This window comes from Natator depressus, chromosome 14, assembly GCF_965152275.1.
Source record: "Natator depressus isolate rNatDep1 chromosome 14, rNatDep2.hap1, whole genome shotgun sequence".
Classification (NCBI taxonomy): domain Eukaryota; kingdom Metazoa; phylum Chordata; order Testudines; family Cheloniidae; genus Natator; species Natator depressus.
The window spans coordinates 14,258,900-14,284,891 of NC_134247.1; the positions used below are offsets into that span (position 1 = coordinate 14,258,900).

The 25,992-nt window shown below is 46.3% G+C and overlaps 1 protein-coding gene across 2 annotated transcripts; it reads right to left on the minus strand.

Annotated features, from left to right (window-relative positions):
- Positions 1–5,970: 5,970 nt before the first annotated feature.
- On the minus strand, positions 5,971–21,554 carry FADS6 (fatty acid desaturase 6). 2 transcript variants are annotated; one of them, XM_074971061.1, is made up of 6 exons: positions 20,749–21,550; positions 15,871–16,037; positions 14,042–14,222; positions 11,226–11,413; positions 10,120–10,299; positions 5,971–8,679 (listed from the first exon to the last, which is right to left on the minus strand). In XM_074971061.1, the coding sequence occupies exons 1-6, from the start codon at positions 21,299–21,301 to the stop codon at positions 8,530–8,532; spliced, it is 1,419 nt and encodes a 472-aa protein (XP_074827162.1). In that variant the 5' UTR covers positions 21,302–21,550; the 3' UTR covers positions 5,971–8,529. The 2 variants fall into 2 exon arrangements, with proteins under 2 accessions (XP_074827162.1, XP_074827163.1); XM_074971062.1 differs by having other exon boundaries at positions 8,541–8,679; positions 10,018–10,299; positions 20,749–21,554.
- Positions 21,555–25,992: the final 4,438 nt, after the last annotated feature.

The window sequence follows — 25,992 nt, forward strand, 5'->3', positions numbered from 1 at the left end:
TATATATTTTCAGATTGGTCTAAATTGTTACCCTACACAGAGCATATTATAATAATCCTACTTTGAGGTGACAGGCCTAGATCTATGGTAGCAATTTCCTGCTCAGTTACAGATGGTAAAAAACACTCCTGGTCACCACTACTATATGACCATCAATCAGCTGCTGGGGGTCTAATGCCACCCCCAGATTCCAAACACAGCTAATGAATGGTGGGAACACATCATCAATCAAAGGGGGAGAAATCAGCCTTGCCATGTCACTTAGCCTACCAGCATCACCTCAGTCTTATCTGGATTGAGCTTCAGCCAGCTAGCTCTCATAAAGTTGCCCCAATCTCCTCCCGGTGACAGCTGGTGATATTTGAGTTCTTTTTATCTACAGAAAGACAAGTCAGTCCTTTGTGACGCTACTTTTAACATAAAAAAAGCCTTGAGGCCCAGAATATAGTCCCTTAAAGGTCTGATAGATAAGAACTCCCTCCCACCCAGAGATAGACAAACCAAGGCCAGCCAATTTATCTGGCTGGGGCATCGGAATATAGAAGTTTCTGTCTTTTATTACCCGGTGGGATGCCTTTGCATTAAACAGTGTCTTTACATTATCTGCCTCACCACAAAACAGACAACTCCTATTGTCATTTAAACAAAACTCCCACATAAAATATTTTAGAAAGGGATGCGATTTTGAGAGTCACCACTGCTACCCAGCTACATCCACATTCAAGCCCTCGCTGCTGTTTGTGACAGTACACCTTTGTCCCGGTCACTGCTGTCTCTGAAACAGTGCTGAGCAGCGTTACTCCCTGGCTATGCTTGCTGGTTAGCTGTGTTCAGCACCTGTCCAGCTACACCTGCTGCTCACACCCCTTTCCCAGTAACAGGAAAGTTTTGTGGATTCTGAGACCGGAGTTGTATGAAGTGTCATTGTAGCAATGTCAGTTCTAAGACGTTAGAAAGACAAGGTGGGTGAGGTAATATCATTTATTGGACTAGCTTCTGTTGGTGAGAGAGACAAGTCTTCTGAGCTACACAGAGCTCTTCTTCAGGTCTGGGAAAGCTACGCCCAGCATCCCAGCAAAATGCAAGGTATAACAGATTGTTTAGCACATATCGTAAGAGACCATTCAAGGTAGAGTGGCCTATTAACACCTCTGCAGTCATAGGACAAAAAGAGTGGGTTAGCAGGTTACAGATTGTTGTAATAAGACATAAATCTAGTGTCTCTGTTCAGCCATGATTTTTAGTGTCTAGCAGAGTTATGAATTTAAGCTCCCAGGACAGAGCACAGGAGAGCATGCTTTGAGGAACAATCAATTTTACATTCACACCAGAGCAATAGACGAGGGGTAACATTTTCACTAGGGACAGATGTTTAAAGGTATTTTGGCCCCTAAATATGCATGTAAGTGCCTTGTGGGATTTTCAAAAGCCCCTAGGTATCTAATTTCCATGGATTTCATTGACTTTCAAAAAGACTTAGGCTCCTGAGCCCTTACATCACTTTTGAAAATGGGACTTAGGCACCTAAGTCATTTCCTTCAGGTCTTTTCTTTAAGTCCTCTGGTGTTTAGTTGCCAAGTAAGGAGCAAACTAAGTCCAGCCTGCATTTTGGAGATGGGAGGAGGTGCACTGCATGAGCAGTTGTGCAGAGAACTATTCATCCATAACAGGAGCATGATCACTGACCAGGGCATGCCCACCAGCTGATCATGCCCTCCCCCCAGCAGAGCAATCCCTTGGCAAATCAGGGTGACCGCTCTGGGCCACATGCTTCAGTGTGCGTGTGTCGTGCGAGGCCAGCCCTGAGGGAGGTGGGTTTAGGGATGCCTCGTATTTATTTTTCTTGCTTGGCATCGCGGGTGGTCTCTGGCAGCAGCGACCACAGCCTGCCCCACTACGCCCCACCGGCTCCCACCGTCGCCCGCCGCTGCACCAACAGCGTCCTAGCACTGCCAAAACATGCCAGTGCCAGGCTGACCCCATCCACTGTCCTTCTGCCCCGGACCCCTCCCTTTTCCAGGACCTGCCAGCACAGGGGGCTCCCTCATCCCAGCATAGGTGCCACCCTGTAACTCTCCATCGTCCCTCGCCCCCCAGCACTGGTGTCCCCTCCCTACACCAGATTTCACCTGTATAAAAAAAGTTAGGGGGAACCCATACAGGCTGATTGGTCCTGGGCCCCGCACCCTCCTTGGGACGGCCTTGACCCCCAGTACCATCATCCAGATACCTGCCAATGCACAAAGAGAATAGGCCCCTGCCCACTCAGGGCTGCTAAGTGCTGCCAACACTAGCACCATCCTCCTATGCTCAACAAGGGCCAGGGGGCAAATTATGGCTACCTTGGAGCAGAAGCACCAGTGAGGATGGGGCTCCTAGCACCTTCTCCTTTGCCTCCATGGTGCCCTCAGGCAATTTGTCTTTTAACACTTTATTCCCAGGCTAGTAACTTTTCTGCCTGGAGTTTCATTGTGCTTCCTACACACCCATCAGCCTGAATCCACCCTCTTTCTCACCAGGACATTTACAGCCACATTATGCAGTAACTCTTGGTCCTTCACAACCAACACCCCAGGATTTGGTACTGGCAGAATTTGGTTTCACCAACTGTCTTTCATCCTCAGTGGGTCCCCACTTCTATTACATTGCTGGCCAGTATGAAGCACTGGCCCTTCCCTTCCTCACAAGGCACACTCTTTACAGAACCCTAAATCATCAAGCAACAGAAGATGGATTTCTACCACCAAGTTGTTACAGTGGGGCTCGTAACAGCCATACAGTTAAGATTGAAACTAGCTTACTGTTTAACAGCTGGTTATTCCGAGAGTCCTACAATCCACATGGTTTCTTACATTACCTTGAAAATCACTTGGCAGCTTTCTGGGAATGAGTATGGTGCACATGAGTTGCTCTGGCCCACCAGAGTTAGTTGTTCTGATTTCAGTGGGAGTTAGGCGCCTAAATACTTCTGAAGATCTGGACCTCTCTACCTCCATTCTGTAGCAGCTCCTTTTGGAAGTTTGGCCTCAGAACACAGCATGTGTCACCAGGCTGGCTGCTTGCCAAATGCTCCCTCATGGCCAGAGATCACTCTGCGTGGGGTCTGCCTCAGTTTCCCCCTACAAGGGGCTTCCTAAATAAACACCCCCAGGCCCAGAAGCTTTCATGAATTCAATGAAAACATCACAAACACCCCCAGGCCCAGAAGCTTTCATGAATTCAATGAAAACATCACTCCTTAGTGTTTGGTTTGTTAATTTAAAGTTTAAAAATAAACTCAAACATTTTTTTCTCCCCCGCCTTAAACTGGACACATCTCTGGTGTCCCAGGGTCCTTCCTCCCTTAATTGGCTATTCTCAGACCTTCCTACCTCAAGCAACTCCCCTACAGGAACTTTTTTCACTCTCCACAGCTTCCTGAACATTCCCACTACTGTAACTTCCTGTTGCTCCTTATAAGAGAATCAGCTCCTCCCTACCTAGCTGGATCTACTAATTAAAACCCAGCCATAGCTTGTCCCAGATGTGGCAAGCAGGGCTAATTTATAGAATCATAGAAGATTAGGGTTGGAAGAGACCTCAGGAGGTCATCTAGTCCAACCCCCTGCTCAAAGCAGGACCGACCCCAACTAAATCATCCCAGCCAGGGCTTTGTCCAGCCGGACCTTAAAAACCTCTAAGGATGGAGATTACACCACCTCCTTATGTAACCCATTCCAGTGCTTCACCACCTGCCAGGTGAAATAGTTTTTCCTAATATCCAACCTAGACCTCCCCACTGCAACTTGAGACAATTACTCCCTGTTCTGTCATCTGCCACCACTGAGAACAGCAGAGCTCCATCCTCTTTGGAACCCCTCTTCAGGTAGCTGAAGGCTGCTATCAAATCCCCCCTCACTCTTCTCTTCTGCAGACTAAATAAACCTGGTTCCCTCAGCCTCTTCTCATAAGTTATGTGCCCCAGCCCACTAACAATTTTCGTTGCCCTCCACTGGACTCTCTCCAATTTGTCCACATCATTTCTGTAATGGGGGCCCCAAAACTGGAAGCAGTACTCCAGGTGTGGCCTCACCAGTGCTGAATAGAGGGGAATAATCACTTCCCTCGATCTGCTGGCAATGCTCCTACTAATGCATCCCCGTATGCTGTTAGCCTTCTTGGCAACAAGGGCACACTGCTGACTCATATCCAGCTTCTCGCCCACTGTAATCCCCAGGTCCTTTTCTGCATAACTGCTGCTTAGCCAGTCGGTCCCCAGCCTGTAGCAGTGCATGGGATTCTTCTGTCCTAAGTGCAGGACTCTGCACTTGTCCTTGTTGAACCCCATCAGATTTCTTTTCGCCCAATCCTCCAAGGTCACTCTGGACCCTATCCCTACCCTCCAGTGTATCTACCTCTCCCCCCAGCTTAGTATCATCCACGAACTTGCTGAGGGTGCAATCCATCCCATCATCTAGATAATTAATTAAGATGTTGAACAAAATCGCTGATCACTACCCATTGAGCCCAACGATCTAGCCAGTTTTCTATCCATCTTATAGTCCATTCATCCAATCCATACTTCTTTAATTGTACAGGGGCTGGCCAGGTCCAGACCTCCGGCCCTTCAAGGCACAGGCCACCCCACCATTGTATGGTTTAAGAGCTGACAGTTCAAATTGCTCTAAAAGCTACATATATACTCAGATTATTTTGAAAATTGCTATGCCTTGTCAGAGCCAGGGATAGAGTGAGTGGTGCCAGTCTGAGATCAGTTGCCCCAATGGTTCTTCAGGCACAGCCCCCTCAATAAGGAGCTGAGTTTAATATTCAAATTGCTCTAAAACCCATGTGTGTGGGAGATTATCTTGAAAACTGGTAGGTCACAAGAGAGGCTGATGTAGATCTTTGATCTCTAGATCAAAGTTGAGGTCATTTGGTCAAGGGATTCCCAAATTACAGCCCATTTACATGGAGCTGGCCATACCACTTTCAGATTCTTACAGCTTTTTTGATGCAGTGCTAGGGAAAATTCACACCCCAACCTTAACCTCAGCACTAAGATTTTTGGGCAGTGAATAATCAATAGAGTTTCTACGCCACAGACTGTCTTCCTTAGACCCTAGTAATTGCCACTTTCAGTCTCTAGGTGGCTCTGTAGGTAAGGATGCCCTTGTAATGGAGAACTACTGAAAACAGCCATTGCTCCCACTGTTGCTTAGCGTATCCATAGGTTGATGGGATATCAGCTTTTGTACATATTAGTGGAGGAAAAAATAGCATTTTCTGTCCTCAGGATTTCTTTTCCCACCAGGTTTCTGTCAAATCCACTTCTTACCAAACAGTGCTGTAATAACCATAGTAACATCTGGTAGTGGGATTAGCCTCTCTGTACTGCCTAAGAGCGTAGCTAATGCACAGTTAAAATCTCTCTCCTGCTATCGCTGGAACTGGGAGCTCCATTAACATTGCAGATTTTAGCATAAATTGGCCATCAGGATTAATGAAGCATTTAATAACAGAATCATAAACATTATCGATGGAAAAGGTCTGTTAGAGCTTAACTCTGTGACTCAACTGCACATCCTTGGATGATCTCGCAAGTGCAACCACAGGGCCCAATTCTCCTCTCATGGTGGTGTAAATCAGGAGTAACTACACAAACCAATGGAGTGACACCGGTGCAGAACTGCATTCAGGGTGAAATTCACTCCTGTGCACTGGGCCAAAGGGACTTAGGCTGTGGATAGGCCTGATGCTGACCCTGTGCTGAGGTGAAATTCACGCTCAGTGAAGAAAAGGAAGGGCCTCCACCTGTCAAGATGTGAGGTCTTGGTAAACCGTGGCAAGATAAATGCCACAGATATTCTAGTATAGCCCTTCTTAGATGCACATTCCAACACAAGACCCACTCCCTACCCTTCCCCCCTACACACGCTTCACCCCCACCACTATATTCTCAGGGCCAGATCTTTCAATCCTTCTTCCTTGACTCCAGTGGTAATTTTGCCTGAAAAAGGACTGACTGCAGGATTTGGCCCACAGAAGGCGACCAAAGAATCTGCCTTTGTAATGGCTTTCTAGAACTGAGGACAAAGATAAATAAGAGAACTTTATCGCCCATTTAGAATGGTTTGTAAGAGGCAGTTTGGGTTTTAGGATTTGCTTCTTGCTGAATGAGCATTTTTCTTTGCATTAGCCACACAGCAGACAAAGTGTTAGGAACGGTGGAGGCAGTGCTGCCTTACCTGCAGTTATCTTGCCTTTTCTTAACATGGAAAATTAATCCGTTAAAGTGGATAAATATTAATAGCTTCTTGGCCCAGAACCCAAAAGGGGCAGAAGAGGAATTTGCCTCTTGCTGTTTTTCAGAAAGCTTTGAGAGGCAGTCTTAGCACAATGTAGTCACTGCCCCTCTTCCCACCCTCCAACAATACTACTGGCTGGTTCTGATGTTCATCCTCTAGGATTTTACAGTAGAAGGAAGGGAGGCTTCCCGTGTCTCTCCCTGAGGACAGTGGAAAATGAAGTTAGACCTGGGCTCGCACAGTATTTTAGTCCTTTCACACACAATTTGGTGCTGGCGAAAGGTGCCAAATTGCAGAACCAACCTAAGGGGCTTGTGGATCCCAGGGCTATCCCTCTGCCTTATCCCATCCCAAGTGTGAAGGAACTGTGCCGTGTAGTGTAAAGGAGAGAATCTCTTCTCTCAAGCTTCTCCCCCTTTTCCTCGCAAAGTGCTCTGATCATGTAACCCAGTAGCTAGGGATGAAAGCTTGCCACAGACTTTTCGTTTGAAGATCACAGGTTACCCCTGGACTCCTCTACACACCCAGGACTGGTCCATTGGCTCGGAACACCATCGCCACAGGTCCCTCAATTCTAGAGCGAATATCCGAGGAGCTCTTGGCTCTCGGGGGCTGTGGCATCCCAGCTGCCCCTGATGACATGAGGTGGCTGCAAGCCAAGCCCTCTCCCAGATCGTGTGGTATCTGGCTGCACAAAGGGGCAGCTAAGCAGTGAATTAAGTACAGGACTGAGACCAGGGGTCTCCTGCATTCTCAGCCTGGCTCCGACACCAAACTTCCTCTTATCGAGATCACTTAACCTCTCTGCCTTAGCTCCCCTGTTTGTTAAATTGGGGTAACAACAGGTAACTATCTTGCAGGATGTGTCGGGATGATTAAGTACCTAGGGCAACATTTTGGGACTCTGATCCTACATCACTTAGGCATTTTTGAACATTTTTACCCTTAACATTTGTATATTGCTATATATCTGGGGTGAAATACTGACCCGACTGAAGTCACTGAGAGTTTTGCAATGGGCCACGATTTCACCTTAGGTATATGGCAAAATTCCTGAATGAGCACAAAGCCCTCCAGTAGCTAGAAACCAGCAGGCTCCCAGAGTCCTGCCTTCTTTGGATAACTGTCTCTTACAAAACTTTCTGCAATGTTGGTGACTACATACAGTGGCCAGGACAAACAGTTGGGTTTCATGTCTGCAGCAGGAAGCTGGGGTAACCTTGTGATTTCCACCATGACCACCCACAACACGAACACTCTACATGTCAGAAGCCAGTTAAGTTGGAAGTTCACCCCAAAGAATCCTCTCTCTAACTCTTCTGCAAATCCTCCATCCTGTTCTGTGTACTGGGGTGAAACCATGGTTGCACTGGGGATCAGGGCAGCACAAAAACTTTTCACCAACTCACCCCCAAACTGCTCTGGCTAGCTTTGTCAAATCCACACTCCTGGAAGGAATTTATTTATCCACAAAAAAGGTAGAGCATAGGTTGCAGCAGTGCAAGTTTCTCTTACACCACACCACCAATGTGCCTCCATTAATCTGGAGAGACCACCTTTAAAGCCGTACAGTCTTTATGGCCCATTCCATCCTCAGCTTCTCAACTGAGTCTGCTGACTAAGGTTTTATAATATGGGCATCTTTCTCTGAGAAACTGGAGCTGTCAACTCAATTCACACGGGCCACTAGAGCTATCAGATGGGAACCAGTTTTCAGTTGTTCCAAAAATACAAGCTTTGCCTGGATTTGAACCATTGACCTAGAGTTAAAGGCTGCCCCACTGCCAGTCCCCTGAGTCATCCTGTCCTTTTGGCACACTGGAGTTGGATAGGATGTGAATTCCCTTTCTTGTTGTGCTCTCAATCCTGTTCCAGAGACACAGCAGTAAAGAAAACAAGAATCAATAGCAACATCTGTCCAAGAGTTAAAAGAGAATGGTGGAAAAATAGATACCAGCTACTAATACCTCAGGTAAACTCACATTTGATCCTACTGTATTGGAGCTACAAAATTCCCTTCTGTCCCATCACCATTCAGTCACAATTTATCATTCTAGTGGCATTTCTTGGTCTCTATGTGTATTTCTATCTGTCCAAAAGCAAGACACTTGAGGCAAACTTGTTTCCTCTTTGATTGCTTTATAAGGGCAATGTCTTTGGTTTTAAACTTCCTGATCTTGTCCGATGTTATAATGACCCACAGGAAACAGCCCTATCTCTTGCTGTCATGTTCCAGAGCCTATCATTGAATCCCCACAAGTTCAGATATCGGGGGTGCATTGACCATCAGTTCCTCGTAACGGTGTAGGAACAGCTGTAGTCGGGACATATAGGAGTCCTCGTTGTATGGAAGTTTCTTCTTTTTCAGGTACTGGGAGACTATGGGCTTGATCTAAAAGGGAAAGGTAGTATTAAAACAGCACAGTAAATTCTAATGATGATGACTTACATTTGTAGAGGGCCTTTCCTCCAGAGAGATCATTAAGTCCTTTGAAAACTATGCATGTAGGAATCATGTCGCCTACTGCCAAAACGTAGCCAACTCTGGGGTGGAATGTGAAAACTGCTTAACAATAGCTAAAACTACAATGGCTTAACTCAGGGAATGAAGATGAATAAGTATCCAACTCAAGCAGCAAAGGGAATTTAGATGATTTGGAATAAGGGCAGGATATTGAGGCTGATACCCTTCTCTTGTCATAAGGGCCAGATGACCACAAATGCTCACTACTTTGATTTTGCACCTCAGCTGAAAGCTAGGATCTCCAACATCCTTCCCTCATACCGCGCTGGGGCACTGGTTCAATATTGGCACAGAGGGAAGAGTGCCACCTACTGAATTACCAACATTGCCTTTTGCAGCACCTGAAGGTTTGTTCGATTGTTTCCCCAAGACTGACCTTGCTTATCTTGTGAGATCTGACAAGGACACTGTCTTGAACTGGTATCACAGTAGCACCATGTCTCTATTGTCACTAACACCAGACGTATATATGGGACTGTAAAATTAGTAAGTGGTGTCAAACAAACACAGTGTAGAGATGGGCCTGGACTAGGGTGACCAGATGTCCCGATTTTATAGGGACAGTCCTGATTTTGGGGGCTTTTTCGTATATAGGCACCTATTAACCCCCACCTCCTGTCCCAATTTTTTACACTTGCTGTCTGGTCACCCTATCCTGGACTGCAAAGTATAGATCCAGATCTCAGCATTCCCAAAATTTCAGGGTGTTTGCATCTAGGGTTTTGGCTGGAGCCTAGATCTGATACACTGCAAGTGGACAAATAAACACAATACAGGTCAACCATAGCAGGTGTATGAAGAAGATAGCTGGAATTATTCACAAATTAGGTGGGGCCTGAAAAGCTTTCCCAGAAGGAGAGGGGGGACTTTGCTAAACACTCACTGGAAGGCTGTTACAATAATAAAGAACAAAGTCAAGAATGGAGGAAGGAGACAATGGAAGAAGGTTGGAGAGAAGACTGAGTAGAATGTGGGGAGGAAGAAGTGGAGTGGGAGGAAATGAGGTAGAGATCTACTTAGAGTTGGAGTTATGGAGTGTTCTGAAAATGGGAAGGAGTCTAAAATTAATGAGGAAGAAGAGGGTAAGCCAGTGCAAAGAGAGGAACACGGAAGCATGGTCAGATCTGCAGGACAGGGAAAGAGGCTTAGCACCTCTATTTTAGTTAACTGGAAGGGGGAAAACACACAGACTTATCTCCTCATTACCTCTTCCCATGCTCATCAATCTTCTCTGTGCTACATGGCACTCCCACTCCTGTCCTGCTCCTTCCACACACCTTCTGGACATGCTCTCCGTTTATCTCTTACCTTCAGGCACATGTTGTCAGAGAGGTTTGGGAAAAGGTGATGCTCCACATGGCAGTTGATGATTGAGTGCCCAAAGGACCAGTCCAGCAGGGCATTCCGGGGCAGATTCAGAACTCCAAGGCTCATCAGGTGAATCCGCTTGGGCTTCTTATCAGCGGAGAACATAGGGAGGCCAATGTGCTACAAGACAAAACATGAAGACTACAACATCTCTTCCTACAGCAGGCAGTTAGGGAGCAGGGCTTCCTGAGGACAAGGGTTGAATCCAGCTGTGTCAGGTCAGGGAAAATAGTGGCAGTTTCTCAAACTCCTCGTCCTTTTCTGTACATGATCTTGTGAGTCTCCTTCTTTATGGGCATGATGAGTCCTCATAAAAGGTCACAGGCTAGTGCCATCAACTGGAATGCTCTAGTTTCCCACTCACTACTTACGGGTCAAGCACGGTGTGGAAGCATTCACACACTGCTCCCCACACATTATCCCAGGGCCACCCATTCATGGCAAATAGAAAAGAAGCCAGAGTCCAATTACACCACAGTAGCTTGGAAACCCCAGCGGCTTCAGAGGGGTTATCTGCATAAATGTGACCAGAATCTGGCCATCTATATGCATTTCATTCCTAGGCCTGTCAAGACTGATCTATCAATGAATCCCCAATGTGCAAGGACCACCCACTTTTGTGGTTTTATGCTCATTCCATCTTTCCCAAATGTACCTGGATTTTAAAGTAACATCTTCTCTTAGTGTGAGAAGGGGCCAATTCTGATCTCATTTACAGCTGTAAGAAACTGGATAAATTCCAGTGAAATCAGTAGATTTGTTCCATTTTTACACCACTGTAATTAAGATCGTAATCCAGCCTTCTGTGTTCATTCTGTCTCAACTTTCTGCACACTGCTAACTGACATCAGTCTCCTCAACATTTTGGGCCTGAGTCTAATCTGATATGAAATCAGTGCCACTGGATCAGAATCAGGTTGTTTGTCTTAAGTTTATAGATGCTTCAATTGCCAAAGTCAAAGTGAGAGCTATTTAATTAATACAGGGAGCTTTGCTTTGTTTTGCTTCCAAGGAATTTGGTACAAGCTGGAGTTTGCGGCCTCTACCTGGAAGATGTTAACATGGATGTAGGGATGGGCAAGGAGAGATCGTGTGATCAACATGCAGATGAGGGCAGACCACACTGATTGGAACCCTGAGACATTGACCAGGAGCCAGTAATGGGAGTAGAGACCAAGAAACATGCAGCAGAGTGTCCGGAGAGCTGTTTTCAACTCAACATCCTTCAACAAACCTATGAAAGAAAGAACAGACAATGTGTAGGGAAACAGTCAACCCCTCCCCACATCTTCCAAGTTACGCAGCTGGGGAATAATGGTGTAGTTCTTATATTCCAAATCCCAGGAGAGGCACTGGTCAGTTACTATGTACAAATTCCAGGAGCAGCTGATCCCAGACCCACTTCAACACCTAAGGTTCCACTGGCTTTCAGAAAACTTTTTGAACAGTGTCACCAAGGGAGCTGTAGGACATGGATTTGTTTCTGGTTTAACCTGATTATTGTTCTAGTCCTGAGACAATTTATGGGTCAGATACTGAAGACCTTACTAAGCTTCAGCAGTCCTTACTTGGATGAAATTCCCCACTGAAGTCAATAGGCGTTTGCTTGAGAAAGGACCGAGTAAAAATTAAAGTAGCACTCACCCAAGCGAGTAGTCTCATTGACCGAATGCTAGAGCTACTCTGTAACGTGAGTTAGGGTTGCAGAATCAGGGCTTAAATAATGAACTCAGAATTTGGTCCTATATGATTTTTCTGCAAGCAATTAGCAGCTGTTCACTACCCATGGTTGTGTGTCAGTCTCCTGAAAGACTGAACAGCTTCCATATACTATGAATGTTATATTTCCCCAGTTATCATCCAGTCTCTTCTTCCACTGTCTGCACCTCCTTATCCCATTCTTCCCACTGAGACCATCTTCTTACACTCCCTAGCACTGACACCAGTACGCTTCAAATATTTTCCATTCCTTTCTTTCATTATATTCCAGCCTAGCATGCCCCTCACCAACCCTACAAATATCTGAGTAAGGACAACAGGATCTGGCCTGGGTAAGTGCTTCAGTGTTTGTATAGTGCTTTGAAGATCTGAAGAAGTATATACATGTAACCCTTCTGCCCGTCAAAGTTGGCAGCAACAAGGGCCGGGTTCAATATCTAGGGGATTCATTCCAATAACACAATGCAAACCGGCTCAAGCCCCCACCCAGTGACCTGGGACAAATATATACCACCCCCACTGGGCGCCTCCAAGAGGCAATACTTCCCCTCTCGCAAGCACATAGTCTGAGTGTAGCAAAAAGCCTTTTAATAACAGAGAGAAACAATGTGGCATTATGTTGGGGAAACACCACCAACAGGATTCGTAACACAACCCATGAGCAAAAAAACCCACCCCAAGCAAATTGGGGCATGCCCTTTCCCTTTGGTTCTTGAGTCCAGCAACCCCAAATCACTCAAAGTCCCAAAAGTCCAATGACCCAAAAGTCTCTGTCCCTGGTCAGGGCAGCCCCAGAGTTCGAAAGTTTATCTGCAGCGCTTTACCTCCCAACCTGGGTGGAGATGGTGGGGGGAGAGAGGTAAGGGGCACCTTACATGATCTGAAGCTGACCGCCCCACAGCTCCATAGGCCTTCGCTCCGCTCTGCCAGCCGCCCCACGAAGTGCTTCGCTCGGCTCTGCTCCACTTGGCTCCGCTCCGCGGCCCACAAACTGCTCCACAATATATCTTCAGGCTCCCCCACTACTTAACACAACGCTCAGTGATTTCAGCTCTTAAGTGAATTCAGCTTGTAGTAGAGGAGCCTCAGTGCTGGTGCACTATTAGCCCAAAGTGAGCTCAGCAGCCTGTAACTAGACTCCTAATGGAATCAAAATTAGCTCTGATATTGGACAGTGGAGAGAGGAGGAAGTGCAATTAGCATGTAAGGCCCTCACCCAGGGGCCCATGCCACCAAATATTAATACTTATCCCCAGCCTCTCTCAATTCACAGAGTTTTGGAACCCATGACCCTTGCCTAGCGAGTGCTACTTAGTTGATGGTGAGTCCCTCCATCATAACAAAAGGCCAAGTACAGTTCCAAGCACAGTTCCCATAATCAGGGTAATAACAATTTATTCTTCCTGCCCCAATAACAGAGACACTGGGGATCTCACAGCAGCCAAAGTGACCATTTGGGCAGCTATGGCCTCATTCTAGGCGGGGTGGGTGTGCCTATGCAAATGAGATCAGCCCCTGAAGTTCTTTTCCACAACTTGCCACACCGCACCACCAGATGTCAGGGTGGAGCTCATCCTGACACTGCTTACATACAAATCTGGATCCTGTTGTTCTTATCTAGGCAAAATACCTGCTGAAGTCAACGGGTCTGAGAATGGACTGAATTAAAAATAAATAAGGATTTCAGGCATTTGGCCCATTGACTTCAATGTGAGATTTGCCTAAGGTCTTCAGTATTTGACCCAATATATTTAAATATTGAGTTTTTGTGAGTGCATTCCATTCTGAATGTAAAATCTGCTTCTCAAAAGGGTCCCTATTGTGCCAGTTTAAGAATCAAGAAGCCCCGCAGATGGTTGTGGCGAACGCCTTAGTTTTGAGCAGATAGCCCAAAGGACTTCTCCTGCTCCTTCCTACTGTCTGTTATACGCACTTGTCCTGTCTCATCCTAACTTAGATTGTAAGATGTTCAGGCAAGAGACTGCATTTGTACAGCTCCTAGTACCATCAGGCCTTCATAATGCTGATAATTGTATTTATCTTTTGGGGCCCTTACAAATTAGTTTAATTTTTAGTTTAAAAAAACCTTTAGGTTTTAAACAATACCTATAGAAGAAAAATATCTCAGAGGAAAGCTACATACCAAGTGCCACTAGCGGGGTTAAAATAGGTATAGCAATGGGTGCAACGAACATGTAGACATATCGGTTCAAGAAAGGAATCTTCCAAGTACTGGAATCGCCTAGTCTGATAACATTAGTGTAACCGTGGTGGAGTTTCACATGGTTGTAGTATGCCTGCTCTGCTGTGAAAGCTGAGCAAACCTGAAAGAGAAAGAAAAGAGAAGTAAATGCAGAACAGCGTGCATATAAGGATCAGAACATGGCAGGTACACAGCATTGTCTCACTGGGATGACCCCACCACAGAGGTTCACACTCAAAGCCTTGTTATTGTCATGCACTAGGATAAGAGGACTAATATGATATAACTACACCCGAGAAATACATCTGTTGTCTGCACCACATATGCCTTAAAATGCTGTTGAAGCTGCATGATACAAGCATGGTAGATAATTTCTGGAGTTACACAAAGATATGTACTTTACAGCTGAGGACAGTACTAATCTCTAAGGTCATTTCTATGATAAGAACATTCCAGTTACTCAAAGAGTTATTCAAGTATACTGATTATCAGAGACAGGCTTTAGCCAAAACCCTGAATCAAACAACCCCCCAGCTTGAGGGTAAATTGAGAGTGAGAGGCAGAATTGAGCCTCAGGCCCAGCTCCATTAAGTGATGCATCTAGTGATCATGTATACCTTTGGCTGTTCTGAATATATAAACTCTTCCACAGTTAGGAGTTGATGTCTGTGCCCCAACTGATTGGAAAGCTAATTTCTCTTCATTTTGGAAATTCCAATTTTCGAGTATGGTCTCAGAGTTGATGTATGGCCTTAATATGACAAAAAGATATTATAACAAATCTGTGTTCACTTTATACTTCCCGGTTATCACTACATTGCACATCAGGGCCATTTGCAATTTTGCAGCACCAACAGAGATAGAACTCACTTCCTCCTGCTTCAAAAAGCACAAACTCCTGCCAACTGAGCCAAAGGAAAATCTCTGGGAATCATCAACAATACAGAGACTACAACACATTGCTGAACAGTTCTGATTTCACCCAGTAGAGGGCAGTAGTGTACATACTTAATAGCCAGAAGATTGCAGAACTCATTCTATCTGTACAATCTACAGTCAAAAACATGTTTTTCTAGTTCTGCTACAGTGTTATTAATTTAGAAGAATAAAGTTAGTTAGCAGAACTAATTCGTTTTTAAAAGTTTTTTTTCTCTCTGAATATATCTGTCCCTTGAGCGGAAAGTGCTACTAGTTCAGCACCATTAGGGACTGGCTTTTGAAATGAAGATTTGATCCCAAGAGCTGATGTATTCACAAGTTATGGATCAGCGGTGCTGGTGGTTATCAGGAGAAAATTGAAGAGGATTGCCTTAATTTCCTTTGGCATTTTGAAAATCAGAAAAAAATCTCTCCCCGCTTTGGAGAGGAACTTGGCAGTTAATACACTGCAACTTGTTGAGCTGGTGATTAGGGCTAATGTGCCAAATCCTGACCTCAGTTACACTCTCTTAACTCAGTCACTCTCGATTCATGTATCTGGTGATGAGTTGCCATCAAGCTATCTGACAGAACGGCCTCTGCTCAATGGAAATGTGCTTCTATGCATATTATCTACCCCATTCCCAGGTCTGTACCCACATTCACATACACATGCCATGCAGGGATGCAGCAAACCACCCCACATCCATGCAACACGACAAGGTGTAGCTGTAAGCTTTGCACTGTTCTGCCTAGCTATCTCGGTTTTTATAGTCACCCAGCACCATGAAATCTGAGTACCTCCTATATAAACGTACACACAGGAGCATTCTCCCACATTGGTTACATACCTCGAGGAAGAATATGGCCCAGACTTTCCCCCAAGACTTGGACTCCGTCAAGGCATTGTGGCTGGCCAAGTGGCTTCCTTTCACTGTTATAGTGTGGTGCACTATGCCCAAGATGAAGATGCCCAACAGAAAGGGAAGGGCATTGTCTGAACGCAGACACAGGAACCCTAGAGACAGAAAGAAAAACCTTGGAGCTATTAAGCCTTCTAGATAGTTAAGATCAGACCAGTATAATGGCCAAGGCAAGATCCATGGGGGACTGCTTTCCCCATAAGAACTACAGCTCTCCTGGGCAAATGAGATCTCATTCTGAAGGAGTCTCCATTTTCCTTCTTCTCACCAAAGTAAAGTGGAAATCCAGGTACCCAGTTCAGATACAATGGGGATGAGGGCCATAAGAGCACCTAGCTAGATGGACAGATGAAAGTCTGTGGGACAGGGGAGTGTTCATGTAGTCTCCTGGACTGTCAGTGGCAGATGAAAAGGGTTATGATGAAGGCTCTCTTTATGCTGACTATCCAACTCGCTTCCCCCCCCAAGTTTAAGGGCAAATTCTTATGTAGTCAGAGTGCCCTGCACACACCAGGGGATTCTTGCACTCCTCCAGTCTCCCCCACAGCTCCCTGGGTGTTACTCTCCCATCCCTCTCTATTTCAGGGACTCCCAGCAACTCCCCACCCCCCTCATGCCATAGGCTCTGTGTCCCCCCAGCCTCCCTCCTGGGTCCCCATTCTTCCCCTGCCCCCACCCCCACAAAGACTGCGTGCACACCTTGTGGGTGTCTAGTCATCAGCTCAAGATAAACATGACTAAAACACAATTCCTAACTCCCCCCTCCCCACTGCTAAGCCCTCCTCTCTCTTTCTTTTATCAACCACCGTGGACAACACCATCATCCAGGCCCATAACCATGGGCGGCGCATAGGCTGGGGAAGGCTGTGCCTCCCCAAACAGCCCGACGTGGCCACGCCTACACTCCTCCCCAAAGCCCAGGCAGGCTGGTCCTTTTCAGGGAAGCAGCGTGCTGGGGCTAGGGCGGCTGGGACTTGGGGTGGCTGGGGCCGCCCACCCGTCCTGTGCTTGGGGGCAGGGGGGCCCATGTGCCGCCCACCCGTCCTGTGCCTGGGGGGGCGCCACTCACCTGGCACTGAGGGACTCCGGTGGGGGAAGGGGACAGGTAATCAGGCAAGAGGACGGGGCTGGCTGGGGGCTAGCCTCCCCCAGCCGGCAATTCATAACCTGGGCATCACCTTCAACCTGAACCTCTCTCTGATCCTCACATCCAGGCTATATCTAAATCTTCTCCCGCCAACACAGCTATTGCCTCTTGCAGAAGTGGAGTTATTAAGTCAATGGGAGAGAGCTCTCCCATAAGCTTAGAGCGTCTTCACCAGACACACTACAGTGGCACAGCTGCATCGGTGCCGCTGGGCTGATGCAAGTTTGTAGTGTAGGCCTGCAAAAGGAATCAGCAAGATTTAGATACAGCCTAGATGTGAGGATCAGAGAGAACACATATTTCAAAGGACCACTGAAGGTGAAGTGGCCAGTTAATACCTCTCCTGTCATGAAAGCAGGAGAAAATGGAGGAGTAGTGGGTTATAATTGTTGTAATAAGCCATAAATCCAGTGTCTTTATTCACTCCATGATTTTTAGTGTCTAGCAAAGTTATGAATTTAAGCTCCCAGGCTCGTCCTGTGAAGGCGATGTGCAGGTTTCCAACAGGTGTTACGTCTGCCCAACCGGAAAGCTCCATTGACATCAGACTGACTATTGTGGGACTATAAAGAGGACAAAAGGCATTTGTTTTTTTGTCCCTCTCTTCATGAACAGGAGTCATGCAAGTGGATTTTTCCTGTCAGCTGAGCTTGCAGCTCAGAGCGGAAGGGAAGAGGGAGATAAAAACCCCTAACAAGAATGAACTGGATCTCTATGGTGACTGGACTCTGGGGGCAAGGTTTACTAGGCACAAGCAAGGCATCCCATGATGCCTACAAATAACTCCAGAACGGTTAGGCTGTTGGTGCTGAAACACTGCCCATCATGCTGACCAATACTCTCATTGTTCACTTGTACCCCTCCCCCCCACGTCTATATCCATCTGCTGTCTCTTGTCTCTTATCTTCTATTTTGATTGTGAACTCCTTGGAGCAAGGACCATCTTTTTGCTCTGTATTTGCACAATGCCTAGCACAATGGGACTCTGGTCCATGACTGGAGCTCCTAAGTGCTACAGTAATACAAACAATAATTCCCCATTTTCCCTCCATGCCCCCTTTTCCTCATTCCACCCTATACTCCCCTATTCCCCCCAGGCCAGAGGATCTGTTTGCTCCCCATTTCCCCCATGCCAGGGTCCCTCATTCTCCCCCCACTCCATCAGGGGTTCTGTGTGTGCCCCCTTTCCTCCCAGGCCTGTCCATTCTCCCCTTCCCTCCCACCATTTTTGTTTTCCTTTCTCTCTCTCTCTTTCTTTCAGGGTGTTAACACTTTTAAACTGTATTGGGAGGAGTGGGAGAGCTAAACTGAGGAGTATTGTTAATGGCTGCCATCAATTGGTTCTTTGATCTATTAGACTGTTATAGGTGGTTGAAGCAGCTGGCTCTGCTAACCAGATGCCAGGGACTCCATGTGTCCCCCATTTCCTCCTTCCAATTTTTGCGTTTCCACCAAAATCAATAGGACTTTCCCTAACATTCTGGAATTGATTGGATGCAGGATTCATAAGTTATTGCATTGCATCCAAATGTCCAAACAGAGAAATGCCATGACGGTGAGTGGAAGTCCTCACAAGGTTGGTCAAATAGACAGTGATGGCAAAATGTTCCAGAGTTCTGGTTCAGCTCAGCTAAGCAGCCATAAACCTAGGTATCTAAGTCCCCGCCTCCCTCCTCTTATCCTTGTGGGTGACCCCTCTCCTTCCACGTTAAAGTCAGTGCTTTGGTCCTCACTTTTAAGGCACTCCATAAATCTGTCCCTACATCTTAATCTGCATCTCCAGCTCCACACAACTGCACTCAAGGAAGCTTCCTTCCTGAGAGCTCCCTTCATCTCTCTTTCTCCACTCCTAACTCAATGCCCTCTGTCACGCTGCTTAGGATGCTTTGGCCAACACCAAACTCCCATTCGTTCCTTATTCAAAACACTTCAGAGAAGCTACCTAATTCTTGCACTTTCTAGCTATGATCGCACCGTATGTCTCCTTGTTTGTACCTGATTATATTCTGAGACTCTAAGCTCTTTGGGGCAGGGACCTGTTATTTGCTTGGCACAGCAGCTCCCCTATTGCACAGTGAGGTACTCTACAAGGATCTGTAAGTCGAGAGTCTTAATTGGTTCATACTCTGGCAAATTCCCATAGAAATCAATGAGAGTTTACCTAAATAAGGGCGGCAAGCCCTCCATACAGGGCCAAATACTTACCCTGTTTTTACCGGTTCCTCAGGCAAAATACCCGCTGAGCTAAATCCTGAAGGGTGCTGAGTATACATAATTAAAACTCCCAATGCCATCGAGGGATGTTACAGGTGCTCAGCCCCTCCCAGAATTTGGCCAAAGGGGAATTTTGCCTGAGTAAGGACTTCCAGATGTACAGTAGTACAATACAACGAGACAGATACAATGAGAGCAGCAGCTTCAGCACCCTACCAGTCCCTCAACCCTGAGCTGAAGTGAGTGGGTTAGAGGTGTAACGTTATTGACTTCAAGGGGATACATATGGCTCATGCTGTTTAGATGCAGAATTAAGCGCAGGCTGCTGTCTTCGTAATTCCATCCCGATGCAACACTTCCAGGAGAGGACACCTCACTAGCTTCCAAACTGATTTAGGGGCCTGTAGAAGGAGTGCGAACTCTGTCTGTAGGGTGTAGAAGCTCTCCAATATAACTGGGACAAACCTGGAAATACCTATCCCAGGATGAATGGAGAACCACCAGCCACAGGACAGTGTGACACCTATCCTTGCAACTGGTTGCTTCTCGTACCCTTTATTCATAGCAGAAATTAATGCTCACTGGCTGCCAGATGACAAACAAGGGCCTTTATTGGCAAGTCTTGCACATCCTGAGAGAAGCCACAAGACCAGCTCAGCCTGTTGTTAAAAGTACATCTCTCCTACATCACACCCATCATCAGAACCAAACAAAGTCACTCATATCAATACAATAACAAAGCTTCCATGGCAGGGCTGAGCTCCTTGGACAGACAGCTGGGACAGACAGAGCTAGTACTGAATGGCAGCCCAGCAGTGCTGAACAAGGAAGGTTTCCCCAAATGCACATCTTTGCTTCACAGGATTAAACCAGAGGCGACAGAGGCACTGAAAAGGCTGCTGCCTCGGCATCCCACTTACCTGAAGCTCACCTGTAGACTTAATTCGCATCCACAGGAATAATTACAAGCTGCATCAACTCCTTAAGCCCGAGCACAGGTACTGAAACGATGCTGAACACAGTTCAGCTCTACTGTGTTCAGGGTCTAATGCTGCACCCATCACCACAGTATCTGAGGCCCTTTTTGCCTGGCGCTACACTTGAAGTTAATTGCATTCAGCACTGGTTCAGCTGTGCCCACTGCTGACCCCAATTGTCACCAACAGCTAATTGTGTTCATATAACGCAGATCTCGGACACCATCCCCCGTGGCAGCTCCCATGGGGCAGTATGGGAAGTAGGGCTTTGAGACACGGGAGCAGGACTTGGAGGTTCCTTTCACCCTGTTAGCCGCAACATCTAAGTGGTTAATAACCAGCTGAGCTATCAAACCTACTAACACAAAGGGAATACAATTCCCTGTTAATGTGTAATGAGAAAGCAATAAGGAGACACAGGGGCCTTCCCTTCCTTCCCTTAGTTGACACAAACCTTCCCACTTTTACCTGCAGGAAGGATGAGGAAATTCAGGGCAATGATACAGTCATCTATGCCATGTCTCTCCCACCAGCTGCTTCTCTTCACCACCTGCTGCACCAGCTCAGAGAGCTCCCCCATCAGGGCTTCCTCACGTCTCCCCTCCTCAGGTGGCTCCACTTCCTCCTTGGCACCTCTTTGAAAGACCCTTGGCATCTCTTCTCCTCTGGAGGTGTTTCCATCTCCATCCAGGTCTGGATGATTTAAGGTGGGCCCTGGATCCTGTCCTTTCGGAGTCACCTGCTGCTCGGGGGGACCCGCTCTGCTGATGCCAGTCTGCATCTGTTGTGTTGGATCTGCAGTCTCTTGACTTGGTGTGTCCCCTTGCCCCAGTTTCTCACCTTTCTCCTGGGCATTTCTTCCTTCTCCTGGGGGTTCTGGCTGTTCCACTCCGTGGTTTAGGGAAGAATCTTTTTGCAGTGGCTCTATCCTGGCTGCTCCTGCCTCACTTGGCAGTTTTCCCTTCTGTCTCTCTTGGTACAGGTCCTGATTCTCCATCAGCATCTCCTGCCATGGCTCCATCCCCCTGCAGAGCACAAGACACCACAGAGTGATCCAACGTCCCAGTACCTCTGCAGGATCAGATAACAAATGAGCCTGTCCCGGGAAGGGCAGAGGCAGCAGAGAAATGCAGCTGGCCTTGGCAGAAGTGCCAGAGAGTGTGCAATCTGAAATGCTTGCAGACTGCTAAACTCAAATTGCTTAGTGCTAGTAATGTGAAGCTGGCTTTAGTCCCATCCCTAGACTCTGCCCCTTTCTCACCCTCCTCTGATTCTTCCACGCCCTTTCTGACTCTCTCCCCCTCATGGTGCTGCTGTGTCTGTTGCCCTTGGCTCTCTCTGTCATGAAGAATAGCTTGTACAGGCAGGCAGGCGCTCTGCTGCTCTCACCAGAGCCAAAGGACGTGAGAAGGGCAGCGATATTAAAAAAACAACAACATTACTGCTCCTATAGAGGAGCACAGAGCTGTGCTGGAGGCAAGAAGAGGGAGAACAAAGAGAGCAGAGAGAGACACAAAACAGCTGGAGGAAACCTTGTATGCATGCCAAGCATCCTAGTTAGGAGGGACAGTTCCTATCCTAGAGCAAGATACCCATCATATTCCCACTGTCTCTCCCTAAAGCTCCTTTAGCCCCAGGGATTTTAAAGGAGTTAAAAGGTGTGCTCCTATTTTTCTCTCCAAATCTTGCTACATATAGGTACCACATACAAGCAGGATTAGGAGGGAAAACAAGGGGCAGGGAGGGGAAAGAGTTAGCAGCAGCATTATCCCATTTCTATAAGGAGCCATCAGCATAGTATCTGGGAGTTTGTAGCACATGGAATGTCCATGGGAAGGAGGGAGAGGGGGAGGCAGGGAGACAAGAGGTAGGAAAAAGAGAATGTAATAAGAGATGGCTAGAAAGACAGGCAGTGGAAATGGTAAAGGTGGAGAAATCCACTGGTGGAAACTACTGAGAGAAACACCAGCAGTTTATATATAGGCCAGAGGATATTGTTTCATTTACTCCCAAGAGAAGAGGAGCAAGAGCAAGCACAGAGGGTATTGGGTGGATCTGTTGTTTCAGTCTCAACAGCCTTTAATGAGCCGATTAAGAGAAGTCAGGGGTGAGGGACAGAATCAGGGTTACAAAGAGACACAGCCAGATGGGTGCAGAGGGGTTACAGTACCAGAGATCAGGCGCCAGGGAACATGTGCACATTCTCTTGCTCTCTGTTTCTAGTTTGCGCTCTCCTCTCCTGTAAGTTGAGAGATTGAGGCTGTGGGGTTTTGCATGGCTACAAACTATAGTAGGGGTCTCCTGTAAAAGACTTGTTCTTTGGGGATACTATTCTCCCTTCTTGCTGGGGACTTCATCCAGTCCATTTGGGACCCATAAGGAACATCTCCTTTGCGGTCCATAACAGCAGCACCTGCACATGTTGCACCATTAATTAAGCTAGACCCCCCAGACGAAGAGGAGAGAGATCAAAGGAACCCCCTAGGAGGGTGAAGAGACCTTGGATTTCACAGTGGGTTGAAACAACTGATTGGCTGGGCACAGAATGTCCCCAGTAAACACATGCCTAAGGTTCTATCTTACAGCCCTTCTCCAAAGCCAATGCACTGGCACAACATCATGACTGTGGAGTAGGTGCCACCCACTAATCAGCTCTCAGAACTTGCTACATAAGAGTCTCCTGCCCCCAGGCCACTGCTCAGCCAACAAGCATTACTTGGATGTAGTGATGCCTGTATAATTAATACCCTCGTAGGGGTGGATTTCTGGAAAAACCAGTCTCCACTTTGAGAATGCTCTAGGTCCCTCGCCTGTTCCTGCCATTGAATTGAGTGTCTAAACAAAACATCTATTTATCTCTCTAATGTCTTGTCCACGTTGGGGATTTGGCCCAGTGGCAGTCATCAGCGGCTGGCTACTGATGTAGCTCCTCCAGCACATATCTTTGGTGTAGAAAAGGGAAGTTGCCATGAGCCATGACTTGCACCTGTGCAGTTTACCCCGTTTCAAGCAGGGGTAAACTTCACTGATGCAAACTGTGACTTACATTGGCTTTGCCTGCTTACACTAGGGGTTTGCACTAGTGCAGCTACACGGATGGCTAAAACCCCTAGTGTAGACAAAGCCCGATTCACCTCCAGACTTTTATTATTGCTTCAACCACAACAGTGTGGCACAGCCGTATCCTTAGCTATGGCTCTTCTTTTTGCATACTACATTTTTAATATTATTATTTGTATAACCACAGTGCCTAGGGGCCTCAGACATGGACCAGGACCCCATGTGCTGGGCAGTGTACAAACACATAAAAGAACCTTGCTTGACTGCCTGCTAGCTAAGGGGCAGACTGTAGAAGGAGACAGATCAAGAAACACATTCCACTTTCTGTTTCATGGAGACTTTATGTTTGTTCTTTCTTAGTGTGTTGTTTTCTTCAATCTAAAATAAAAGTCACTTAGACTGAAAGGTACAGCTGGTAAAAGGAAACCTGGTTCATAAGTATCTGTATGTGTAAAAATATAGAGTTTAGTTCACTCTGATTCACAGGTTCACAGTAGTAGTTATTCACTGTGCATGGAAAGAACAGCAGCACAAAGGACAGGGTTGATAGTATTTTAAAGAAGAGAGGAAGAAAAAGAGAAGAAAAAAGTAAAGAAACAGGCCTCTTTCAGCAGAGTCTGACTTGTGCTCTGAAGAAGTTACACCAGCTGTAGCCCCCGTAAGGAGCATCGAGCTTTGCTAAGCAAATGATTTAGAGCCAAGAGGGAAAAAGTACTATGTTTATATCAGAAGTTGGCTCAAAGTCATTTCCTCTCCCGAAGGACTTCATGGCAACACAATATTAGGTGACACTGAATGTAACGAGCTCATTAAATGATTAGATTTTTATTCCCATAGCAAACATGTCTTGGCTGAAAGATCATTTCCTAAACCATAGATGACACTGAAACAGCATCTGAAGTTACAGCAAATTTAAAATACTCTAACTCTACATTGTATGACTCTGGAGATACATTTGAACAGCTGAGAGATCATTTTGAACATGGACTCATTAGCAACATCCCGTGAAGCAAATTACTAAATGCAGCATGTGGAGGTGACATATCTTATGCAAGGACATTGGGTGAAATTCAGCCAAGTACGGAAAAGCTGCACACGGCCTTCTAAACGCCTTATGTCCCCATTAAGAGCTTAAGTGGTGTGTTGGTCTTGTCTAGATTCTCTACATTTAGTCAAATTCCACCCATTATGATTATTTTAGAAAGTACTGCACTCAGCATGGAAAGGAACAAATGTCCACAGCCATCCAGGCTGTCCCCATTGGCTTACATTTGCAGATTCCATCTACAAAGTCATCCCACACAAAGCCCCAGAAAAATCACCCACTGAAAACAGTATCTAAAGCAGATCACTTTTTTCCCCCACCATCATCAAAGAGACAGAGATTTAAGACATTTCAGTGCTGGTCCACTTTCACAGCTAGGACATATGGAGAGAGCACGTGAGAAAATGACAGTGGGGAAACTAGCAGTGTCTTCATCAACACTAGGTTTTCAAATGCAGCACCAGACAAAGGAATATAATAACCAATACGCCCTTGAGGCATCAGTTTGCGGTGCAGTGATTTTGGGGATATTTTTTGGAGACGGCCAGTGGGAGAACAGCAGTGGTGAGCGGAGTAACTGTGACAGTAAATTTAACTGTTGGTCCCGGTTGAAAAGGTCCTGCTCATCTGAACAGCTGTAGGACTGAGGTGCTAAATTCTGACTGCTCAAGAGTTATCTGGGTCAGGTGATCCAGTGTAGGAATTATGTATTAAACATAGCTCCGAGTTCAAATCAAGATGGGCATGTTACAAAAGGGACTGAGACTAAACTGTAGATGTAGACTGAGGAAACTATTCTAAAACTTTGGAAAGTTAGACCAGTGCCTGACACACTGTGGGATGCTGTGAATCAACGACTCAAAGAGCTCAAACATTAATTGTTAATCCCTGTTCATCCTAATGAGTGGATCACACCTATTTGATGCGTTTCCAAAGCAGAGGGCTGAGTGTAAATATGCAGCTGTTATCAAATGGCAGTGGATCACTACTGATACATAGATCTTCACCCTATTCCTGTAGCTCAGGACTTGTTTTTAGATGTTAGCAGGAGATAAGGTGAGTGAGGTAATATCTTTTATTGGACCAACTTCTGTTGGTAAGAGAGACATGCTTTCGAGCTTGAGAAAGAGCTCTGGCCAAGTGCAAAAGCATGTCTCTCTCACCAACAGAAGTTGGTCCAGTAAAAGATACTACCACACCCGCCTTGTCTCTCGAATATCCAGGGACCAACACGGCTACAACACTGCATATAGCATATAGGAAAGAAATTCGCCAAGATTAAGATTAGACTCATGTTTACCAGCAGGTGGCACTGGATAGTGAAACTAAGCTGGTACTTTGTCATTAACACAATAAAAGGGTTATTCCAATATAACAAGAAAAGGAGTACTTGTGGCACCTTAGAGACTAACAAGGTCTCTAAGGTGCCACAAGTCCTCCTTTTCTTTTTGCGAATACAGACTAACACGGCTGCTACTCTGAATCCAATATAACAGGTTACCCTATTGTATATCTAGGTGCACCAGTGTTTTTTTCAGCACTTCATAGACCAGATATTGCCAGGGCTAAAAAGCGCCATGTATAATCTGGACAATGTCCTGCTTACT